This window comes from Leopardus geoffroyi, chromosome C2 (genome assembly GCF_018350155.1).
Source record: "Leopardus geoffroyi isolate Oge1 chromosome C2, O.geoffroyi_Oge1_pat1.0, whole genome shotgun sequence".
Lineage (NCBI taxonomy): Eukaryota > Metazoa > Chordata > Mammalia > Carnivora > Felidae > Leopardus > Leopardus geoffroyi.
Window position 1 is genome coordinate 67,357,543 of NC_059333.1, and position 22,529 is coordinate 67,380,071.

At 33.8% G+C, this 22,529-nt stretch overlaps 1 protein-coding gene across 2 annotated transcripts in view; it reads right to left on the minus strand.

Moving 5' to 3' along the window:
- POLQ (DNA polymerase theta) overlaps positions 1–22,529 on the minus strand; it is a 133,079-nt gene that overhangs the window by 74,736 nt on the left and 35,814 nt on the right. For both annotated transcript variants that reach the window (XM_045502192.1, XM_045502193.1), the window contains exons 15-17: positions 8,573–8,766; positions 7,283–7,407; positions 5,504–5,747 (exon numbers count right to left, since the gene is read on the minus strand). In XM_045502192.1, the coding sequence (XP_045358148.1) occupies positions 5,504–5,747; positions 7,283–7,407; positions 8,573–8,766 (563 nt within the window). The remainder of the gene's footprint in view (positions 1–5,503; positions 5,748–7,282; positions 7,408–8,572; positions 8,767–22,529) is intronic.

A 22,529-nucleotide genomic window follows, 5' to 3' on the forward strand; every position in this document is an offset into this window, starting at 1 on the left:
GAAAAATACACTAGAAGGAATCAACAATAGGGGACGAGAAGAGATGATTAGCAATCTAGAAGACAAGGTAATAAAAAGCACTCAAGCTGAACAGCAAATAGAAAAAAAATTTTTTTTAATGAGAATAGGTTAAGGATAGGTTAAGCAATCTCTGGGATGACATCAAGAGAACAAATATTCACATTATAGGGGTCTCAGAGAGAATAGAGAAAGTAGGAGGCAGAAAATTCATTTGAAGAAATAACAGCTGAAAATTTCCTTAACCTGGGGGAAGAAAACAAACATCTAGGTTCAGGAAGGACAGAGAGTTCCAAACAAGATGAACTCAAGGAGTTCCATACCATGATACATAATTAAAATGTCAAAAGTTAAAGATAAAGAGAAAATTTCAAAAGGAGCAAGAGAGAAACAAAAAGTTACATAGAAGGGAAACCACTTATGGCTATCGGCAGATTTTTCAGCAGAAATGTTGTGAGCCAAAAGAGAGTGGCATGATATATTCAAAGAGCTGAAAGGAAGAAAACCTACAACCAAGAATACGCTCCATGGCCATGTTATCATTCACAACCGAAGGAGAAATTTAAAAAAGTTAAAGTTCATCATCACTAGGCTACTCTTAAAAAAAATGTTAAAGGGACTTCTTTATGTTAAAAAGAAAAGGCCATAATCAGAACTAAGAAAATTATGAATACAAAGATGTAAAATATGAGAATACATGCCTAAAACGGAGGTGAAAAAATTTTTAGAATGTGTTCAAGTTTAAGTAACTGACTTAATATAGACTGCTATATAATTAACATGTTATATATAAACCTCATGGTAAAGACAAAACCAAAATCTATAATGGGTATACAAAAAATAAAGACAATCAACTAATACAACAGAAAGTCATCAAAGAGAGCAAAAGAAGAAGAAAAAAACTGAGAACTACAAAACAACCAGAAAACAATTAACAAAAAGGCAATAAGTACATACCTATCAATAATTACTTTAAATGTAAAAGTAGGTCTAATGCTCCCATCAAGACATAGCGTGGTGGAATAGATTAAAAAACAAGACCCATTTGTATGCTGCCTACAAAAGACTCATGTCAGACCTAAAGACACACAGAAATTAAGAATGAAAGAATAGGAAAAGATATTCCATGCAAATAAAGGCAAAATAAAAAAAAGCCAAGGTAGCAATACTTATATCAGACAAAACAGACTTTAAACAAAGGTTGAAATAAGAGACAAAGGGCATTATATAATGATAATGGGGTTAATCCAACAAGAAGATATAACATTTGTAAATCTCTATGCACCCAACATTAGAGCACCTAAATACATAAAGGAAATATTAACAGACCTAAATGGAGAAATTGACAGTAATACAGTAATAGTAGAGGTCTATAACATCCCATTTACATCAATGGATAGATCATCCAGACAGAAAACAAAGGAAACAGTGGCTTTGAATGACACATTAGACCAGATGTACTTAAAATATCCATGCACAACATTCCATCCAAAAACAACGGAATATACCTTCAATTCAAGGGTACATAAGACATCCTCCAGAACAGATCACACATTAGACCATAAAACAAGTCCCAGGAAATTTAAGAAAATTGAAATCATATCAAGTATCTTTTCTAACCACAATAGTATAGAACTGTCAATCACAAGAAAAAAACTGGTAAAAAGAAAAACACGTGTAGGCTAAACAGCATGCTACTAAATACCATGCTACTAAACACCCAATGGGTCAATGAAGAGATCAAAGAGAAAATCAAAAGATACAGGAAGACAAATGAAAATGAAAAGACAAGAGTCCAAAATCTTTGGGATAAAGTGAAAACAATTCTGAGAGAAATTCATACAGATACAGGCCTACCTCAAGAAACAAGAAAATTCTCAAATAAACAATCTAACCTTATATGTAAAGGAAATTGAAAAAGAGAATGAAGCCAAGGTCCATAAAAGGAAGGAAATTAAGATCACAGTGGAAATAAATGAAATAGAGATTTAAAAAAATAGAAAAGATCAAGGAAACCAAGAGCTTGTTCTTTGAAAAGATAAAATTAATAAACCTTTAGCTAGACTCATCAAGAAAAAAAGAAGAGGACACAAATCAATAAAATCAGAAATGAAAGAGGAAAATTAATAGCCAACACCACAGAAATACAAAGACTTATATGAGAACATTACAAAAAATTATGTCAATAAATTAGAATAAATGGATAAATTCCTAGAAACATATAATCTTCCAAAACTGAATCAGGAAGAAACAGCAGCTGAACAGACAAGACACTAGTAATGAAACTGAATGAGTAACCAAAAAACTCTAAAAAACAAAAGTCCCTTACCAAATGGCTTCACAGGTAAATTCTACCAAACTTTTATTTATTTATTTTTTTTATTTTTATTTTTTTTCAACGTTTATTTATTTTTGGGACAGAGAGAGACAGAGCATGAACAGGGGAGGGGCAGAGAGAGAGGGAGACACAGAATCGGAAACAGGCTCCAGGCTCCGAGCCATCAGGCCAGAGCCCGACGCGGGGCTCAAACTCACGGACCGCGAGATCGTGACCTGGCTGAAGTCGGACGCTTAACCGACTGCGCCACCCAGGCGCCCCACTACCAAACTTTTAAAGACAAGTTAATATCTATTCTCCTCAAACTATTCCAAAAAATAGAAGAGAAAGGAAAACTTCCAAAAACATTATAAATGTATTCTACGAAGCCAGTATTACCCTGATACCAAAACCAAAAACACTATAAAAAAAGAAAATTACAGGCCAATGCCCCTGATAAACATAGATGCAAAAATCCTCAACAAAATATTAACAAATCACATTCAACAGTATATTAAACAGATTATCCACCACGACTAAATGGGATTTACTCTGGGGATGCAAGGATAATTCAACGTTCACAAATCAAAACAAAGGTTAAATATCATATGATCATCTCAATAGATGCAGAAGAAGCATTTGACAAAATTCAACTTGAGTTCATAATTAAAACTCTCAACAAAGTGGGTTTAGAGAGAACATACCTCAGTATAATAAAGGCCATACGTGAAAAACCCACAGTTAACATTATACTCAATGGTGAAAAATTGAGAGCTTTTCCCCTAAGATCAGGAACAAGACAAGAACATCCACCTTCCCCACGTTTATTCAGCATAGTACTGGAAAGCATAGCCAGAGCAATCAGACCAAAAAAGAAATACAAGACATCTAAACTGTTTAGGAAGAAGTAAAACCTATTTGTAGATGATATGATACTATACATAGAAAACCCTAAAGATCCATCAAAATTCTATTAGCATAAATAAATTCAGTAAAGTTGTAGCATAAAAAGTTAATACACAGAAATCTGTTGCATTTTTATACACTAATAGCAAAGTAGTAAAAACAGAAACTAAGAAAACAAAGCCATTTACAGTTACACCAAAAATCTTGTACTCTGAAAACTATAAAACATTAATAAAAGAAACTGAAGATAGAAAAAAGAAATGGAATGATATTACCATGCTCATAGACTAGAAGAATTAACATTGTTGAAAATGTCCATACTACCCAAGCTATCTACAGATTCAATGCAATCCCTATCAAAATACCAACAGCATTTTTCTCAAAACTAGAATAAATAATACTACAATTTGTATGGAACCACAAAAGACCTAAAAGCCGAAGCAATCTTGAGAAAGAACAAAGCTGGAGGTATCACAATCCTAGATTTCAAGATAAACTACAAAGCTGTAATAATCAAAATAGTATGGTGCTGGCACAAAAACATGTAGTAGATTACAGAGTAGTGAAACTACAGATCTTCTGTAGTGAAACAGAACACAGAGTCCAGAAATAAACCCATGCTTAATGGACAATTAATCTATGACAAGGAGGCAAGAATATGCAATGGGAAAGTCTCTTCAGTAAATGACGCTGGGTAAACTGAACATCTATGTGCAAAAGAATGAAAGGGTATCACTTCTTATACCATACAAAAATAAATTCAAAATGGATTAAAGACCTAAATGTGAGACCTGAAACCATAAAACTCCTAGAAGAAAATGCAGGCAGTAATTTCTTTGACATAAGCTTTAGCAACATTTTTCTGGATATGTCTCCCCTTGGAATAGGAACAAAAGCAAAATAAACTATTGGGATTTCACCAAAATAAAAAGCTTTTGCACAGTGAATGAAACAATCAACAAAACGAAAAGGTAACCTATTGAATGGGGGAAGATATTTGCGGATGATATATCCAATAACAGATTAATAGCAAAAATATGTAAAGAACTTATATGACTCAACACCAAAAACAAACAAACAATTAAATGGGCATTAAGTCCAATTAAAAATGGGCAGAGGACCTGAATAGACACATTTCCAAAGAAAATATATAGATGGCAAACCGACACACGAAGTTATTCAACATCACCAATCATCAGGGAAATCAAATCAAAACCATGAGATATCAGTCACACATGTCAGGTCACCTGGAATCAAAGACAAGAAATAACAAGTGTTGGTGAGGATGTGGAGAAGCAGGAATGCTTGTGCACAGTGGGTGCGACCACTGTGGAAAACAGCATGGAGGTTTTTCAAAAAATTAAAATGAAAATACCATACGATTCAGTAACTCTATTACTGAATATTGACCCAAAGAAAATGAAAACGCTAATTGGAAAAGATATATGCACCTCTATGTTCATTGCGGCATTATTTACAGTAGTCAGGGTATAGGAACAACCCAAGTGTCCATGGATAGATGAAGGAATATAGATGTCATATATATATATATCACATATCATGTATCATAAATATGTGATAGAATATTACTCGTCCGTAAAAATGATTGAGATCTTGCTACTTTTGACAACATGGATAGACCCAGAGGATATTATGCCAAATGAAATCAGTCAGACTAAGAAAGACAAATATCATATGATTTCACTTAGATGTGGACTCTGAAAAAACAAAAAAGAAAAAATAGACCCATAAATACAAAGAACAAACTGATTGTTGCTGGAGGGGAGAGGTAGGGGGATAGGCAAAATGGTTGAAGGGGAGTGAGAGATAAAGGCTTTCAATTATGGAATGATTAAGTCACAGGCATAAAATGTACAGCATGGGGAATATAATCAATGGTATTTAATAGCATTTTATGGCAAAAGATAGTAGTTACACTTGTGGTGAGCAGGGCATAACATATGGACCTTTCAAATCACTATGTGTACACCTGAAACTAATGTACTACTGTGTGTCACCTATACTTCAATTTAAAAATATATACATACACACAGGCGCGCGCGCACACACACACACACACACACACACACACACACACACGATAGTAATTCTAAAGGGGGAAAAAAGCAGTCTCATTTTCTTCCAGTGACCCCATGTATGTCATGATACTATCAAAGAAAAAATATTTTAGTACATTTTCTATTATTTACAAATAGACATAATTTTTCATTTAATAACTACTGGTCAGGAGGACTCTCTTACCTTTTAAAGGGCACAGCATTTTTCAGAACAGTCTCCACTTCCACAATATTTGCTCTGGCAAGATCTGCCACAGTAAGATAGCCAGAAGCATAGAAGAACCTGGCTCGCTGTGCATTAAGTAAGGACACCCGGACCAGGTCACACAGCTCCCTCTGGATGCCAAATGTAAGACGCTTCTGAAATTGGGAAAGTAGTAGTTCCATGTTGTGCCAGCCGAGGCGGTTGGAAAATACTGTAATCATCCCTACAATAATCATAGAATATTTATTAAATTAAAAATTCTTGGGGTGCCTGGATGGCTCAGTTGGTTGAGCGCCTGACTTCACTCCGGTCACAATCTCTCAGTTTGTGGGTTCTAGCCCCACATGGGGCTCTGTGCTGACAGCCTGGAGCCTGGATCCTGCTTCGGATTCTGTCTCCTTCTCTCTTTGCCCCTCCGCCATTCACACTCTGTCTCTCTCTCTCTCTCTCTCTCTCAAAAATAAACATTAAAAAAACGTTTAAAAATTCTTTTAAAAATTCTTTATAAATAATTCTCTATTTATTTAGATACTTTTGTCTTGCTGTATCTTTTGTTTTGTTTTGTTTTACCAGCAGAATCATAAACTTTAAGAGGCACAAAGGCACAAAGTGTACGTTAACAGGCGAGTAGACACATGTTCAGGGCCTAGCTAATTGGTCAATAAAAGGGGTAAACACATTGTCATCTCATTTATTCTTAATCATGAACTTGATATTTGAAAAAACTGAGGCAGAGCATGTTAACACAAAATACACAAAAAGCCCTCACTCTAGTTCATTCCTCTCATTCTCTCTTCCTTCCTTTCTTTTTTTTAAGGAAGAGAGAACTCTTTAAAACAGGTGAGGGACTCTTTCATCTAGAGCAAAATAAGAAAATAAAAGAGATGATTTAAATATTCAAGTGCTGAGAGGAGTACAAAAAGTGAAGCTCCTATTGATATTTTCTTCAAGGAAAGGTTGCCCAACTTAATAGCTATTCCCTCATGAGATAAAGAGGCCAGAAGAGCCAATGTCAAGGCATTAATATAATCACTTCCCTATGAGAACATTAATCCTACAGGCAATTTGAGATCCTTCATGCCAGTGAGTTGAAGTCTCCAGCCCCTCCTACAATCTTTCCCTCAGTACTCTCATATATGCACACACCTTCACAATGAAACCTCCTACACATACAAATCCACACTCTCTCCAGCAGCCCAGGGTTTCCTTCCTAAGAGTTTGTAAGGATTTCTTGGTAAAATCAGACCCAGAACTTCCCTGTTTGCGTAGCTTACAGATAGGGGTTTAATTTTATTAAGGGCAGACCAGTGTTTCCTTAGAGGAGAGATATTTAGAACAGTCTACCAGATATACAGAAATCCCTCTGTAGTTGCCATCCTCCTACTCAATAACAAATATTAATCAGCAACTTCATAAGAAAGGGGAGGCCATTGAGAACTTTGGGTCTACTTCCTGCAACAGTGAAAACATAAAAACTAAAAAAAAAATAAAAAGGAGGACGCTTAGCAGGTGGCTAAGCAATGGAGGGAGACTAAGATCCAGACACTAAGCTAGCTGCCAGCTAACAATCCTCTGGAGCAGGGTGAGAAGCCATAGTTTTAGGGGTTCTTATGAGGACAAACACACACAATTATGACTTCACATGATCCCCTCATTTTTAGAGAAGCCTAAAATAAATGGAATATGAAAAAAAGTAATTTTAACTTGATCTCAAACTACAGAGTCTCAAATAAATGTGGAAACCCTTGTTTAACTGACCTGCATAAACAGCTGCTGACTGTTGTAAGGATTGAATCTGTCCACGACTGCATCCATATTTCTGATTTATTTCCTTTAAGGGAACTTCACTGATTAAGTCTAATAGCACAAGACTGGTAAAAAACCTGGAAAGTAAATCACCAAAAGTGTGGTAAGAGATTACTTATGCCTACAATGAAGATATAGCATATGCTGGGAAACAAGAAAGAATCAAAAAGGCAAGTGAAGATTTATACACTGTGAGAAGATTCCTAATAGGATATAGGATTAGTGGACAAAGACTGAGCTCAATGTTGGTCAAATAAATCCTGACATACATTAGTACTATAGCATAGCAAGGAACCTAATACCTATATAACAAAAAGAGCTCCTCCATATTTGAATACTGCTAACTAATTTCAAGAAATAAGACTTGGTTCAAGAAATATAATGGCACAGGGGCGCCTGGGTGGCGCAGTCGGTTAAGCGTCCGACTTCAGCCAGGTCACGATCTCGCGGTCCGGGAGTTCGAGCCCCGCATCGGGCTCTGTGCTGACAGCTCAGAGCCTGGAGCCTGTTTCCGATTCTGTGTCTCCCTCTCTCTCTGCCCCTCCCCCGTTCATGCTCTGTCTCTCTCTCTGTCCCAAAAATAAATAAATGCTGAAAAAAAAAATTTTTAAAAATAAAAAAAAAAGAAATATAATGGCACAATAATTTAAAAGAACATCTGATACACAGTTACATGATCATCTATTCATATTTCAAAAAAATGACATAATTTGATAATAAAAACCAGTTTTGACTTGAAAGGTCCTAGTGCCACAAATAATCCAAGTATATAAATCCTTACAAAATTCACACTTGATTATGTTGTAAATAATATACTAGATACTAGCACTAAGAAAAATAATTTTATTAGATTTTAAAGAAGCTAAATGATTCAATTTCCCCATCTGAATTTTTTAATGGCTCTTCCCCAGAGCCATTATAATATTGTATTATAATAATGATACAAAGCACAACTTCACATGAAGCTACACTAAGTTGGCAATTCTAATTCACATCTTTAAGTAAAGGAAGTAATTAAATGTTCTACTTTAAAAGGTCTTCATCTACAATGACTTCTAAACTATAAATAGCAAGAGAGAAATATCAATCAATTCAGTAAATACAGGAAAGTGAAAAATTTTACCATACTCAGCCAAAAATTTGATTTTAATGATAATGAAAGTGACTACAATAAACTGAACATCTACTATATACCCAAAAACTGTGTTAAACACTGGATAGTGTAGACTCCTTGATATTTACCTTTTATGGATGGCCATCTGGCGATGCTGTCTCTCAGTTCTGGCTACTACTTTTCCTTTCACACAGCGAGCCAAGAACGCTTCTTCGACTCCCACTAGCTCTGCCACCCGTTTCATAGAAATTGGCAGCTTCTCCCATAAACAGAAAAATCGATACCAGTCAATAGTGGTCCAATCCTCAAACATAGGTGTAACCTAAAAGAAAGAAATATCATTCATTAGCTAAACTAATGTATTACAAAAGGAACAAAACTATAAATGTAAACTTTGTATTAAAAATAAAGGACTCAGCATTTGGAAAAATTTCTAAATGTGGTAATACCTCACTTATATGGAAACTTCATTTATTTACAAACAAGTCACAACCAAAAGAAAAGAGACCACTGAGCATACAAACTGGATTTTACCAAATCCAAGAACTTTAATCATAGACACTTTTAATTTCAATGTCCTTACATTAAGTACAATCCTAAGTATTTTCTATGATTTCCAAGAAAGAATCAGGAGAAGAGAAAGAGGGGGGAAGGAAAGAAGGAATCAATATTCACAAATGTTACAATAGATTATCTAAAATATCCAGGGTTCAACAACAATAAAAACTATGAGACATGCAAAGAAACAGGAAAGTGTGTCCCAAACACAAGGGAAAAACATGCAAAAGAACTTTGAGAGGTTCCAGATTTGGGAATGCCAGACTTCGAGATATACAAATACAGTCAAAGAACAAAAGAAAACTATGCTAAATGAAGTAAAGGAAGGTATGATGACAATGTCTCAGCAAGAAGAGAATAAGAGTAAAGAGAAAGAAATGATTAAAAAAAAAGAGCTAAATGGAAATTCTGAAAGTAAAGAGTACAACAACTGAAATAAATAATTTACTACAGAGCTAAATACTACATGCAAGCTGTCAGAAGAATCAGCAAACATGAAGATATATCAATAGAGACTATGCAGTCTGAGAGGACAGGAAAAAGGGAAGGAAAAATTAACAGAGCCTCAGAGAAATGTGGGAACTATTATGTGCAACAAGAGACTAAGTGAACTCCAAGTAGGATAAACATAAAAATATCTATACCCAGATGCATCATAGTAAAAATGTAAAAAAACAAGAGAAAATCTTGAAAGCAGCAGCAGAAAAACAATGCATCATATACAAGAGAAACCAATAAGATTAAGAGCTGACTTCTTAACAAAACAATGAAAGCTAGAATGCAATGAAATGATATATTCTAACAGCTGAAAGAAAAAAAAAAACCCATCAACCCAGAATATTACATGAAGGAAACTATCTTTCTAAAGTAAAGGCATCATAAAGGCATTTTCACTGAAACAAAAACTAAAAACATTCTTTTCTAGAAGATTTTCCTTATAAGAAATACTAGAGAAAATTCTTCAGGTTGGAAAAAAAGTGACCCAAAACAGTATTTTAATTCCACACACAAAAAAACAAAAAGTACCAATAGAAGTAGTTATGTAGATACTTATAAAGACAGTATTATTGCATATTTCCTCTCCTTCCCTCTCCTGATTTAAAAAGCAACTGTATAAAATGACATGTATGTAACATATAAAAATGCATTACATTTGGCAATAACAGCCCAAAGGTTGACATGTGGGAGTTGTGAAACTAAATAAAGAAAACCTCCCTTACCATGGATCAGGGAAGCCCTGAAGGGGGAGCTGTTAAGCCCATACCACTCATTGTAGCCTACATAACCAGCAGGAAGAAGGAAGAATTATTTCAACAAGGGAGAGCACTTTTCAAATCGGAATTGTATCTCCTGTCTTTAAAAATAGGAAGGAAGATCCCTCTCTGCTCTAGTGACAACATACTAACTACCATTTACAACCAATCAGAAACCACCACAAACTCAAACTCTTATTCTTCTCCAGTACACTTTTGTTCTAAACAAAACACTCCCTAATTTCCTCCTAAAACATAATAAAAGCTGACCCTCCTTTGTCTTTTCAGACTTGCTTATGGTTCACCATAGCTTGCTTGTCCCAAATTGCAATTCCTCTGCTATTCCTGAATAAAATTCATTTTTTACTTAAATAAAATTTCTCTTTGCTCTGTTTAGAGTTAACAGAGCAAAACTGTATTGGAGTAAGGAAATGACAAAAGATAGTAACTAAAAACAATAGGAATAAAGAAAAACACAAATCTTAAATTCGAATTTTAATGTAACAATAAATATACACTTTTCTCTCATCTTACCTTCTTTAAAGACATAAAATTGGGGTGCCTAGGTGGCCCAGTTGGTTAAGCATCCAACTCTTATTTTGGCTCAGGTCATGATCTCATGGTTCACAGGTTCAAGCCTGCATGGGGTTCTGCACTGATAGTGTGGAGCCTGCTTAGGATTCTCTCTCTCTCTCTCTCTCTCTCTCTCTCTCTCTCTCTCTCTCTCTCTCTCTCTCTCTCTCTCCCCCTCCCTCTTTCTCTGCCCCTCCCCTGTTTGCTCACTTTCTCTCTCAAAATAAGTAAATAAACATTTAAAAAGACATAAAATTACATAAATTATAACAATGTATTACTGGGTTTGTAACACATATAGATATACACATATAACAGTAATAGCACATCAAAATAACACTATACCAGAATAATGTTTCTATATCTCACTGGAACTAAGTTAGTATAAATTTTAAGCTATATTATAACTCCTTGAGTAACCTCTGGGAATAACTAAAAAAAAAAATAGAGAAAAATTAAAGAAATTAAAATGTTATACTAGGAAATATTCAATTAAAAGAAATCAGTAAAAGAAGTACAGAGGACATAAAAAGACATAAGATATATAGAAAATAAAGAGACAAAACATAGATGTTACCCCAACTATATCAATAATAACATTAAATGTGAATGGGTTAAATAATAAAAATTAACAGACTGGATAAGAAGCCAGAATCCAACTATATGTTGTCTGTAGAAGACATAGATACAAAAATACAAAAAGGTCAAAAGTAAAAGGCAGAGAAAATATAATGCAAGCCACAACCATAATAAACCAGAGTGGCCATACTAATATCAGATAAAACAGACTGTTCAAAAACATTAATAAAAACAAAAGGATCATTCTATAATGATAAAAGGATCAACCCATCAAGTATATATAAACAACTATAAATATATACAGGGTGCTGAAATACAGGAACAAAACTTGTCATAAATGAAAAGAGAAATTAAAAAATAATAGCTTAAGACTTAAATACCCTAACTTTTAACTGGATAGAACAACTAAGCAGAAGATCAACTTAGTCTTCTAAGACAATATTCTAAATCAACTAGACCTAACAGACATCTGTAGAACTCCATCCAACAAGAGAAGAGTGCACATTGTTCCTGAATTCATATAGAACATTCTCCAGGATAGACCATATGCAGGCAATAAAACAAGCCTCAATGTATAAAAGTAGTGCCTAGCTGCCTCAGTCAGTGGAACATGCAACTCATGATCTCAAGGTTGTGGGTTTGAGTCCCATGTTGTGTGTAGAAATTGCTTAAAAATAAAGTCTTAAAATATATATATATATGTTAAATATTATATTTAACATATATACATATAAAATCTTAAAATCTTAAAATATATATATACACACACACATCCATATATATACATACACACACATATATATATAATATATATAAATATATATAAATATGTATTTATAAAATATATAAATATATATACACACACACATCCATATATATACATACACACACTAAATTACACAAAGTATGTTTCCTAAGAATGGAATAAAATTCAAAATGAATAACAAATAATGTTTGAGATTCATAATGTGGGAATTAAACAAGAAACTACTAAATGACAATGGGTTAGGGAAAAAAATCACAATAGAAATTACAAAGTACCTTAAAATTAATGAATATAAAAAATGAAAACATAACGTACCGAACTTAGAAGATGCAGTGAAAGTAGTGTTTTGAGAGAAATGTATAGCTATAAATGCTTCTATTAAAAAAATAAAGGTTTCAAACTAATACCCTAATCTTCAACTTTAGACAATTGCAAATTGAAGAACAACGTAAAGCCAAAATAAGAAGGAAGAAAATAATAAAGAAATTAATGAAATTAATGAAATAGCCAAAAATAATAAAAGAAAAATCAACTAAACAAAAATTGGTTCTGGTAAAAGGCAAACTTGAGATACATAAAATTTTTCAAGATTTTATTTGAGCATAAATTGATTTCAATTGGGCAGTGCCAAACCAAAGGTGGTTAGAAGCCCTCCACTAACAGGGGGAGGAGCAAAGTTTTTATAGAGAAGATGCTGAAGCAAAGCAAAGCAATTATTCGACTGGTTATAGCTTAAGCACTTGCCTTACTTGGGAAAGCCTCAATGGCTGTTTGTGATTGGTTGTTCTCAAGTTTCAATTTCTTGGATTTGAGTGCACTGCTTCTGGCTTATGTTTTGTCTTGCTTATGTAAGCTACCAAGGCATTACAGCCACCTCAATCTAATGGCTTCCTTGTTTAAATACTTTTAACAGTGCTTTGAAAAGATGAATGAAATTGAAAAACTTTACCTAGGCTGATTCAGAAATGAAGAGAGAGGACTTAAATTACTAAAGTCAGGAATGAAAGAAGGGATAACATTACTGAATGTCCAGAGAAAAAAGGAGGGGGGGGGGGGTTATAAGAAAATAATGTGAAATGAATACCAACAAATTAGAGAAGCTATATAAAATGAACAAATTCCTGGAAACACACAAACTACCAAACTTGATTCAGGAAAAAACAGGAAGTATGAATAGACCTATAAGAAGTCAACTGATTGAATTAGTAATAAATTTACTTGAAAGAAAAGTCTGGGCCCAAATGGCTTGACTGGTAAAATTTATCAAAGATTTACATAAGAAACATAAATCTTTCACAAATTCTTCCTTAAAACCACACAAAGTCATATTGAGAAAAGAGAACTACAGACCAATATATCTAATAAGTATAGATGCAACAATCCTCAGTAAACCAAATCTAGCAACAGATAAATAGTATTATACAAATAACCAAGTGGGATTTACCCAGAAAATCCAAGATCAATATCTCAAAATCAATTAACATAATACACTATATCAATAAGATGGACAAAAAAAAACCACATGATGATCTCAACAGATGCAGAAACAGCACCTGACAAAATCTAACACTCTCTCATGATAAAAGCATTCAACAAAGCCATCTGCAAAAAACCCACAACTAACATCAAGATTGATGGTGAAAGACTGAATACTTCTGCCCCAAGATAAGGAACAAGGCAAATATGTATGTGGTTGCTATGTCTATTCCATATTTTATTGGATTCCATCCAGGTAAATTAGAGAAAAAAGAAAAGGAAAGAAAAGGAAAGGAAAGGAAAGGAAAGGGAAGGAAAAAAGAAAAGAGAAGAGAAGGGAAGAAAGGTGAAGGGAAGTGAAGAGAAAGAAAGGGAAGGGAAAGGAGGAAGAGGAAGGATGGATGGATGGAAGGAAGGAAGGAAGGAAGGAAAAGATAGAAAAGGAAAGACATCCAGACTGAAAGGAAGAAGCAAAACTATATTTGCAGATGGCATGGTCTTGTATATAAAAAATCCTCAAGAATTCACAAAAGTACTGTAAGAATGAATAAACAAGCTTAATAGATTACAGGATATAAGACCCATGTACAAAAAACAGTTTTTTCTGTATACTTTAATAAATAATCTGTAAATGTAATTAAGAAATAAATTCAATTTACAATAGCATCAAAAAGAATAAAATGCTTAGGAATAAGCTTAACAACAACAACAACAACAACAAAAAACTTGTACTCTGAAAACTGTAAAAATTGTTGAAAGATATTAATGAACTATCTGCATCGACCATAAGGCTTAATATTATTAAGATGAAAATATTTCCCAAAATGACCAACAACTTCAGACAATCCCTATCAAAACTCAGCGGGCTTCTTTGCAGAAATTGGCAAGATGATCCTAAAATTTATAAGGAAATGCAAGTGACCCAGAATGATCAAAATTTTTTTCAAAGTAAACAAATTTAGAGGGCTCACATTTCCTGAGTTCAAAACTTACTACCAAACTACAGTGATCAAAACAATACAATATCAGGGCACCTGGGTGGCTCAGTTTGGTTAAGTGTCTGGCTTTTTATTTCGACTTAGGTCATGGTTTAGGTCTCATGGTTTGTGCAGGTCATGATCTCGTGGTTTGTGGGATCGAGCCCCATAATGTCAGCACAGAACCTACTTGGGATTCTCTCTCTCCCTCTCTCTCTGTCCCTCCCCCACTCAAGTGTGCTCTCTCTGTGCTCTTTCTCTCTCTCAAAATAAATAAACATTTTTTTTCAAGTACAGTATCAGCATAAGGATAAATATATATCATTGAAACAGAATTGAAAGGCCAGAAATAAACCCTCACATTTGTGGTCACCTGATTTTTGACAAATGGTGCAGAGACACCTGGATATGCACATGCAAAGGAATGAAGTTAGATTCCCAACTTACATCAGTCACAAAAGTCCAAGTGGATCATATGTCTCAATGTAAGATAAAACCATAGAACTCAAGAAAACAGGAGCACATCCTTGTGACACTGAGTTATACAGTGGATTCCCAGATATGACAGCAAAAGAAAAAAATTGATAAATTTATCAAAATCCATAGCTTCTGTGCTTCGAAAATCATCATCAAAAACATGAAAAGATAACCCACAGAATGGAGGAAAATATTTCCAAATCTTATGTCTGATAAGAGACGTATCTAGAATATATAAAGAATACTTACCTCAATAATAAAAACTAGCAATACTTTAAATAATTTAAAATAGCAAATAATTTAAAAATAGCAAAGGATCTGAATATTTTTCTAAGATATTCATATGATCAATAAACACATGAAAAGATGCTCAACATCATTAGCCATTAGAGAAATGCAGTCCAAACTATAATGAGATAGCACTGGACACTCATAAGGATATATTAAAAAAGATAAAAACAAGCATTGGAGAAGATGTGAAGGATAGGAATTCATATACATTGCTAGTGGGAATGTAATATTACGCAGATGCTTTTGAGGAGTTTGAAAAATCTCGAAATGTTAAAAATAAAGTTACCACATAATTCAGCAATTCTACTCCTAGGGATATACTTGTACATGCATGTTCACAGCAGGATTATTAATAATAGCCAAAAAGCAAAAACATACCAAATGTCCATTAACTGATGAATGGATAGAAATGTAGTATATCCATACAATGGAATATTATTCTCCAATATAAAGAACTTAAGAACTGATACATGCTTTATTGCAGCATTATTTACAATAGCCAAGAAATGGAAGTACTCCAAGTGTTCATCAATAGATGAATGTATAAAGAAGATGTGGTATACACAATGAAATACTACTTAGCCATAAAAAAGTATGAGACCTTGCCACTTGCAACAACACGCATGGACCTAGAGGATATTATGCTAAGCAAAATAAGTCAGTCAAAGATAAATATCCTATGATTTCACCTATATCTAGATTCTAAAAAATAAATGAATAAACAAACAAAAAGCAGGATCATATCTATAAAAACAGAATACAAACTTATGGTTGCCAGAGGCAAAGGGGAAGAGGGACAGGCAAAATAAGTGAAGGGGAGTGGGAGATACATGCTTCCAGTTATGAAATAATTCACAGGAATAAAAGGTACAGCATAAGGAATGTAATCGATGGTACTGTAATAGCATTGTATGGTGACAGATGGTAGCTACATTTGTGGTGATCATAGCAAAACATACAGAGCTATTGAATCACTATGTTCTATACCTAAAACTAATGTAACATCATGTGTCAACTATACTCAATTTTTTTTAAAAAATAGAAAAAATAGGAATATATGTTATACCATGGATGAAACTTGAAAATATTATGCTAAGTGAAAGAAACCAGTCATAAAAGACCACATATTATATGATCCCATTTATATGAAATTTCCAGAATACGAAAGTTTATAAAACAGAAGGCACACTATTGCATTAGTGGTTGCTTAGGACTAAGGGAGAATGAGGAGACTAGAGGAAATTTGAGAGTAACTGCTAATGCAACCAGGGTTTTTCTAGGGTGATGAAAATGTTCTGAAATTAGATATTGGTGATAATTGCACAACTCTGTGAATATACTAAAACCCACTAACTTATACTTTAAATGGTATGCTATATAAACCATATTACACAAAGCTATTTTAAAAATATATACTCAACTTCTACATGAGAAAATTTTCAGAACATTCTTGGAAGCCCAAAAATAGACTTAAAGAAATAGAGAAACATGTCTCTTCATGAATAAGACCAAACAGTCTAAAAAAGAAGGATGTCAATTCTCCTACATGACAATGTGTAAATTTAACAATACCAACGAAAATACCAAGTCAATTCTAAGCATTACATTAAAAAGCAAGCAAGCAAGAATGCATATGAACACTGAAAAAGGAGAGCAATGAAGGAAACTAGCCCCATTAGATAAAACATACAAGAAAAGCTTTTAATTAAAACAGGGTAACTCGTGTACAAATTGGTAAAATTGGTCTGTTGTCAGATTGACAAATGAGGCAGATATACATCCCAAACCAAATGTAAGTTTAAAATATCCAAATAAAAAATGCAAATTAGTACATAAAACATGGGGAAAAAAGTAAAGATAAAAGCTAAAGAAATTTTTTCATTCGTTGTGTGTAAATAAACCTTTTAATAAATGAAATTGTGACTGCAGAATGTCACCATGAAAGAAAGGTAAAATTGAAAAGCCATATACAGTAGGTCTCCCCTGCTGCTTATCTGTTGGTTTCACTTCCCATGGTTTTAGTTACCCACAGTTAACCATGGTCCATAACAGATGATATATCATCAGAAGGTCAATAGTGGCTTCACACTACATCATAATGTCTATAGTATTCACCTCACTTCATCTCATTACATAGGCAATTTATCATCTCACATCATCACAAGAAGGGTACATACAGTAAATAATTTGAGAGAAAGATCACATTCACAAAAGATTTATAACATTACATAATTGTTCTATTTTGTTATGTTGTTGTTATTAATCTCTTACTGTGCCTAATTTATAAATTAAAATTTATCAAAGGTATGTAGGTATGGGAAAAACATAATATACATAGGGTTCGGTACTATCTGGGTTTCAGGCATCCACTGATGGTATTGGAATGCATCCCCCATTTTTTCCCTCCATGAATTGTCATGTGTTTTATTTTTCTATTGTGTTTTGTTCTTTTTCTTAAGTTTTTAAGGTTGTTTTATATATTAGGGAGAGTAGTGCCCCATGGCATATAGAATGTATCCCCCATGGATAAGGGGTGACTACTGTACTAGAATAAACTTCTAATGGAACACAGCTCAAAAGAAGGGAATCATAATCAGACAATTACATGAAGAACAATGTTAGAGAATTCCTTTATAATCTTAGATCAAGAAAAGCATTTCTTGCCGATACAGAAGTTCATAAATTCAACGACATTTTTTAAAAATGTGAGGTAAAACACACAATAAACACAGCCAAAGCCAACTAAAAAACTAGGATAAAAATACTTTCAACTTATACTACAAATCACTATTCTCCCTAATATATAAAACAACCTTAAAAACTTAAGAAAAAGAACAAAACACAATAGAAAAATAAAAGACATGGACAATTCATGGAGGGAAAAAAGCATACTGTCCTTAAACAAATGGAAAAAATGTTCAAATGTATTCATAACTTAAAAATATAAATTAAAAATACACTAAAAAGTATAAAAGCTTATCAATATATATACTCTATTCATCAGGTTGTGGAAAAATAACTACCCTAATATAGCACTGGTAAAATTGAAAAGTGATACAAATCTTATGGAGGGCAATCTTACAAAACCAAAATCACATGTGCCTTTATACTTTATCAAACAATTGTTCTTTAGGGAGTCTTTCCTAAAGATATACCTCCCTCAAAACTAAATAATATATGCACCAAAGTTATTCACTGTAGCATCATTTGCCGTAACAAAATATTGGAAACAACCCAACTGTCCATCAACAGAGAACTGAATAAATAATGGTATACACACACAATGGAGTTATACAGATATTTTAAAAAAGAATTGAAAATCTCTATAAACTGACAGAGTGATTTCCAAGATATATTGTTAAGGAAAAAAGATGGTGCAAAAAAAAAATGTATATAGTGCACTTACAGTAAGGTAAAGTAAGAATACATATATGTGCTTGCTAGTATTTATAAAACAAAAGAGATATAGTACTTTCTTATTTTATATACTTTATTACATTTCACAGATATTGTCTTTTTTTTTTTTTTTTAATACAAATTAACGGTTTGTGACGGTCCTGCTTTGAGCAAGTCTACTGGCACCATTTTTCCAACAGCATTTGCTCACTTTATGTCTCTGGGTCATATTTTGTAATTCTCACAGTTTATTTCAAATTTTTTCATTATTTTATGTGCTATGATAATCGATGATCAATTATCTTTGATGTTACTATTGTAATTGTTTTAAGGTCTCATTAACCACACCCATATAAAACTTGATAATAAACTTGATAAATAAAGTGAACTTGATAAATATTGTGTGTCTTCTGACTGCTCCACTGACCAGCCATTACCCTATCTCTCACCCTCTCCTAGGGCTTTCCTACTCCCTGAGATATAACGATATTGAAATTAGGCCAATTAGTAACCCTACAATGGCCTCCACATGTTGAAATGAAAAGGAAGAGTTCCAAATCTCTCAAATCAAAAGCTAGAAATGATTAAGCTTAGTGAGGAAAGCATATAGAAAGCTGAAACAAGCTGAAAGCTAGGCCTTTTCCACCAAGCAGCTCTGTTGTGAAAGCAAAGGAAAAGTTCTTGAACTTTTAAATTAAAAGTTCTACTCCAGTAAACACACAAATGATAAGAAGGCGAAACATTCTTATTGCTGATATATAGAAAGAGTGAGTGACCTGGATAGAAGATCAAAATAGCCACAACACTCCCTTAAGCCAAAGCCTAAACCAGAGCAAGGCTCTAACTCTTCAATTCTGAGAGGCTGAGAGAGGAGAGGAAGCTGTACAAGAAAAACTGGAAACTGGCAGAGGCTGGTTTGTGAGGTTTAAGGAAAGAAGCCGTCCCCATAATGTAAAAGTGCAAGGTTAAGCAGCAGGTGCTGATATAGAAGCTGCAGCAAGTTATCCAGAAGATCTAGCTAAAATCATTAATAAACATAGCTACATTAAACAAAAAATTTTCAATGGAGACAAAATAGTCTACTATTAGAAGACGATGCCATCTAGGATTTTTCATAGCTAAAGACAAGTCAATGCCTGGCTTCAAAGTTTCAAAGGACACGATGATTCTTGTTAGGTACTTATGCAGCTGGTGACTTGAAGTTGAAGCCAGTGCTCATTTACCATTCCAAAATCCTAAGGTCCTTAGTAATTGTGCAAATCTACTCTCCCTGTGCTCTGTAAATGGAATAGCAAAGCCTGGATGACAGCACATCTGTTTACAACATGGTTTACTGAGTATTTTAAACCTACTCTTGAGACCTACTCAGAAAAAAAAAGATTCCTTTCCAATTACTGCAGACAATGTAGTCACTCATGAGCTCTGATGGAGATGTACAAGATAAATGTTGTTTTCCTATCTCCTAATGGAATATCCGTTCTACAGTCCATGGATCTTGAAGTATAGATAATACTTGAACAATGTGGGGGTTGGGGCACCAACCCCAATGCAGTGGAAAAATCTGTGTATAACTTTTGACTCTCCCCAAATCTTAACTGCTCATAGTCTACTGTTGACGGAAAGCTTTACCAATAACAGAAAGAGTCAATTAACACATATTTTATGCTATATTATATACTGTATTCTTATGATATAGCTAGAAAAATGAAAATGTTAAGAAAATCATAAGGAAAATACACAGTACTGTGCTATATTTATTTTTTAAAAATCCATGTATAAGTGGACCTGCAAAGTTCAAACCCATTTTGTTCAAGAGCCAACTGTAATTTTGACTTTCAAGTCTTATTATTGAAGAACTGTATTTCATAAGGCTATAGCTGTTAAAGACAGTAATTCCTCTGATAGGTCCAGGCAAAGTACATTGAAAACTTTCTGGAAAGGATTCCACCATTCTAGATGCCATAAGAACATTTATGATTCATGGGACGAGGTCAAAACTTTAACATCAATGGGAGTTTAAGAGAAGTGACTTCCAACCCTCATGGATGAACGTATGGGTCCAAGATTCCCATGGAGGAAGTAACTGCAGTTGTGGTGGAAACAGCAAGAGAACCTGAATCAGAAGTGGAGCCTGAAGATGTGACTGAATTGCTGCAATCTCATGATAAAACTTGAATATATAAGCAGTTGCCTCTTACGGATGAGCAAAGAAAGTGGTTTCTTGAGATGTAATCTACTCCTGGTGCAGATGCTGTGAGAACCATCAAAATGACAACAATGGATTTAGAATGTGACATAAACTTAGTTGATAAAGAAAGCAGCAGCGGAGTTTGAGAGGATTGACTCCAATTTTGAAAGAAGCTCTACTGCCGGTAAAATGCTATCAAACAGCATCGCATGCTACAGAGAAATTGTGAAAGAGTCAAATTTCATTGGCAAATTTCATTGTTGTCGTATTCTTAAGAAATTGCCACAGCCACCTCCAACTTTAGCAATCACCACCTGGATCAGTTAGCAGACATCAACATCCAGGCAAGAACTTCCACCAGCAAAATGATTATGACTTGCTGAAAGCTTAGATGATGCTTAACATTTTTTAGCAATAAAGTATTTTTAAATTAAGGTATGTACATTTTTTAGACAATGCTATTGCACACTTAATAGACTATAGTGACTATAGTATAGTATAAACTTATATATACTGGGAAACCAAAAAAGTCATTTGGCTCACTTACTGCATTGATTTGCTTTATTACAGTGGTCTGGAACCAAACCTGCAATATTGCCAAGGTGTGTCTGTGTATTAAAAACTAATGAAAATAGTTATCCATGAAGGTCAGTAGAGGTACATCCTTTTGATGTACTTCTGACTTTTGAATCACATAAATGTTTTAAATATTCAAAAAATAAAATAGTATATGAAAACTACATGTTTTATTTAACTTAAAACATAAATGTATATTAACTTGCCACATTTTGAGCTAAGGTCAAGGCCTTTTGTTTTGAGTCTAAGTCTATTGATTAGAATTTATCACTGCTTTCTTATGTAGACCACATCCACAATACACTGAAATTCAATTTCTGTTTTGGCCAAGTGTAGTTAGATATTAAAGAGAAATGCAAAATAATCTGTGAGCAGTATCCTACTAGTTCTTTCCCATATTGACTTTTATAACTTTTTTACAGTTTTTACAGTTGTCTCAGATATTTCATTAGCAATTATTTTAATAACTTATATTCAATCTGATTTTCATGGAAGTAAACTGGCAGTCTGACCCTAGAACTGATAATCTTATCCACTGTATGATAAATGAGACAGTTTTAAAGCCGTGGCAGGTAACTTATAACACTGGCTTTGAGATTCTTCCTAGCCACATTCTCAGGCCCAGAACTTTGAGCATATTATCACCCATGTATTACAATTGTTCACTAAAAGAAGAAAAAATGGCCTTGTTCTGGCATTTCCCCTCTGTTCACCTCAACGCTGTTTTTTATTTAAATGCATTTCCTGATAAGCCTTCCTAATCCTATTTAACTTTGTTTTTAAGATTTATTTTATTTTTTTAAAGTATTCTCTAGGCTCAACGTAGGGCTTGAACTCACAACCCCAAGATGAAGAGTTGCATGCTCTATCAAATGAGCTGGCTAGGCACCCCAACCTTCCTAATTCTCTGAGAATTTCAGTTTTATGCTCCCACCACTCACTTGCTTATTGAAATATATGTATCTGCCCCTTTCC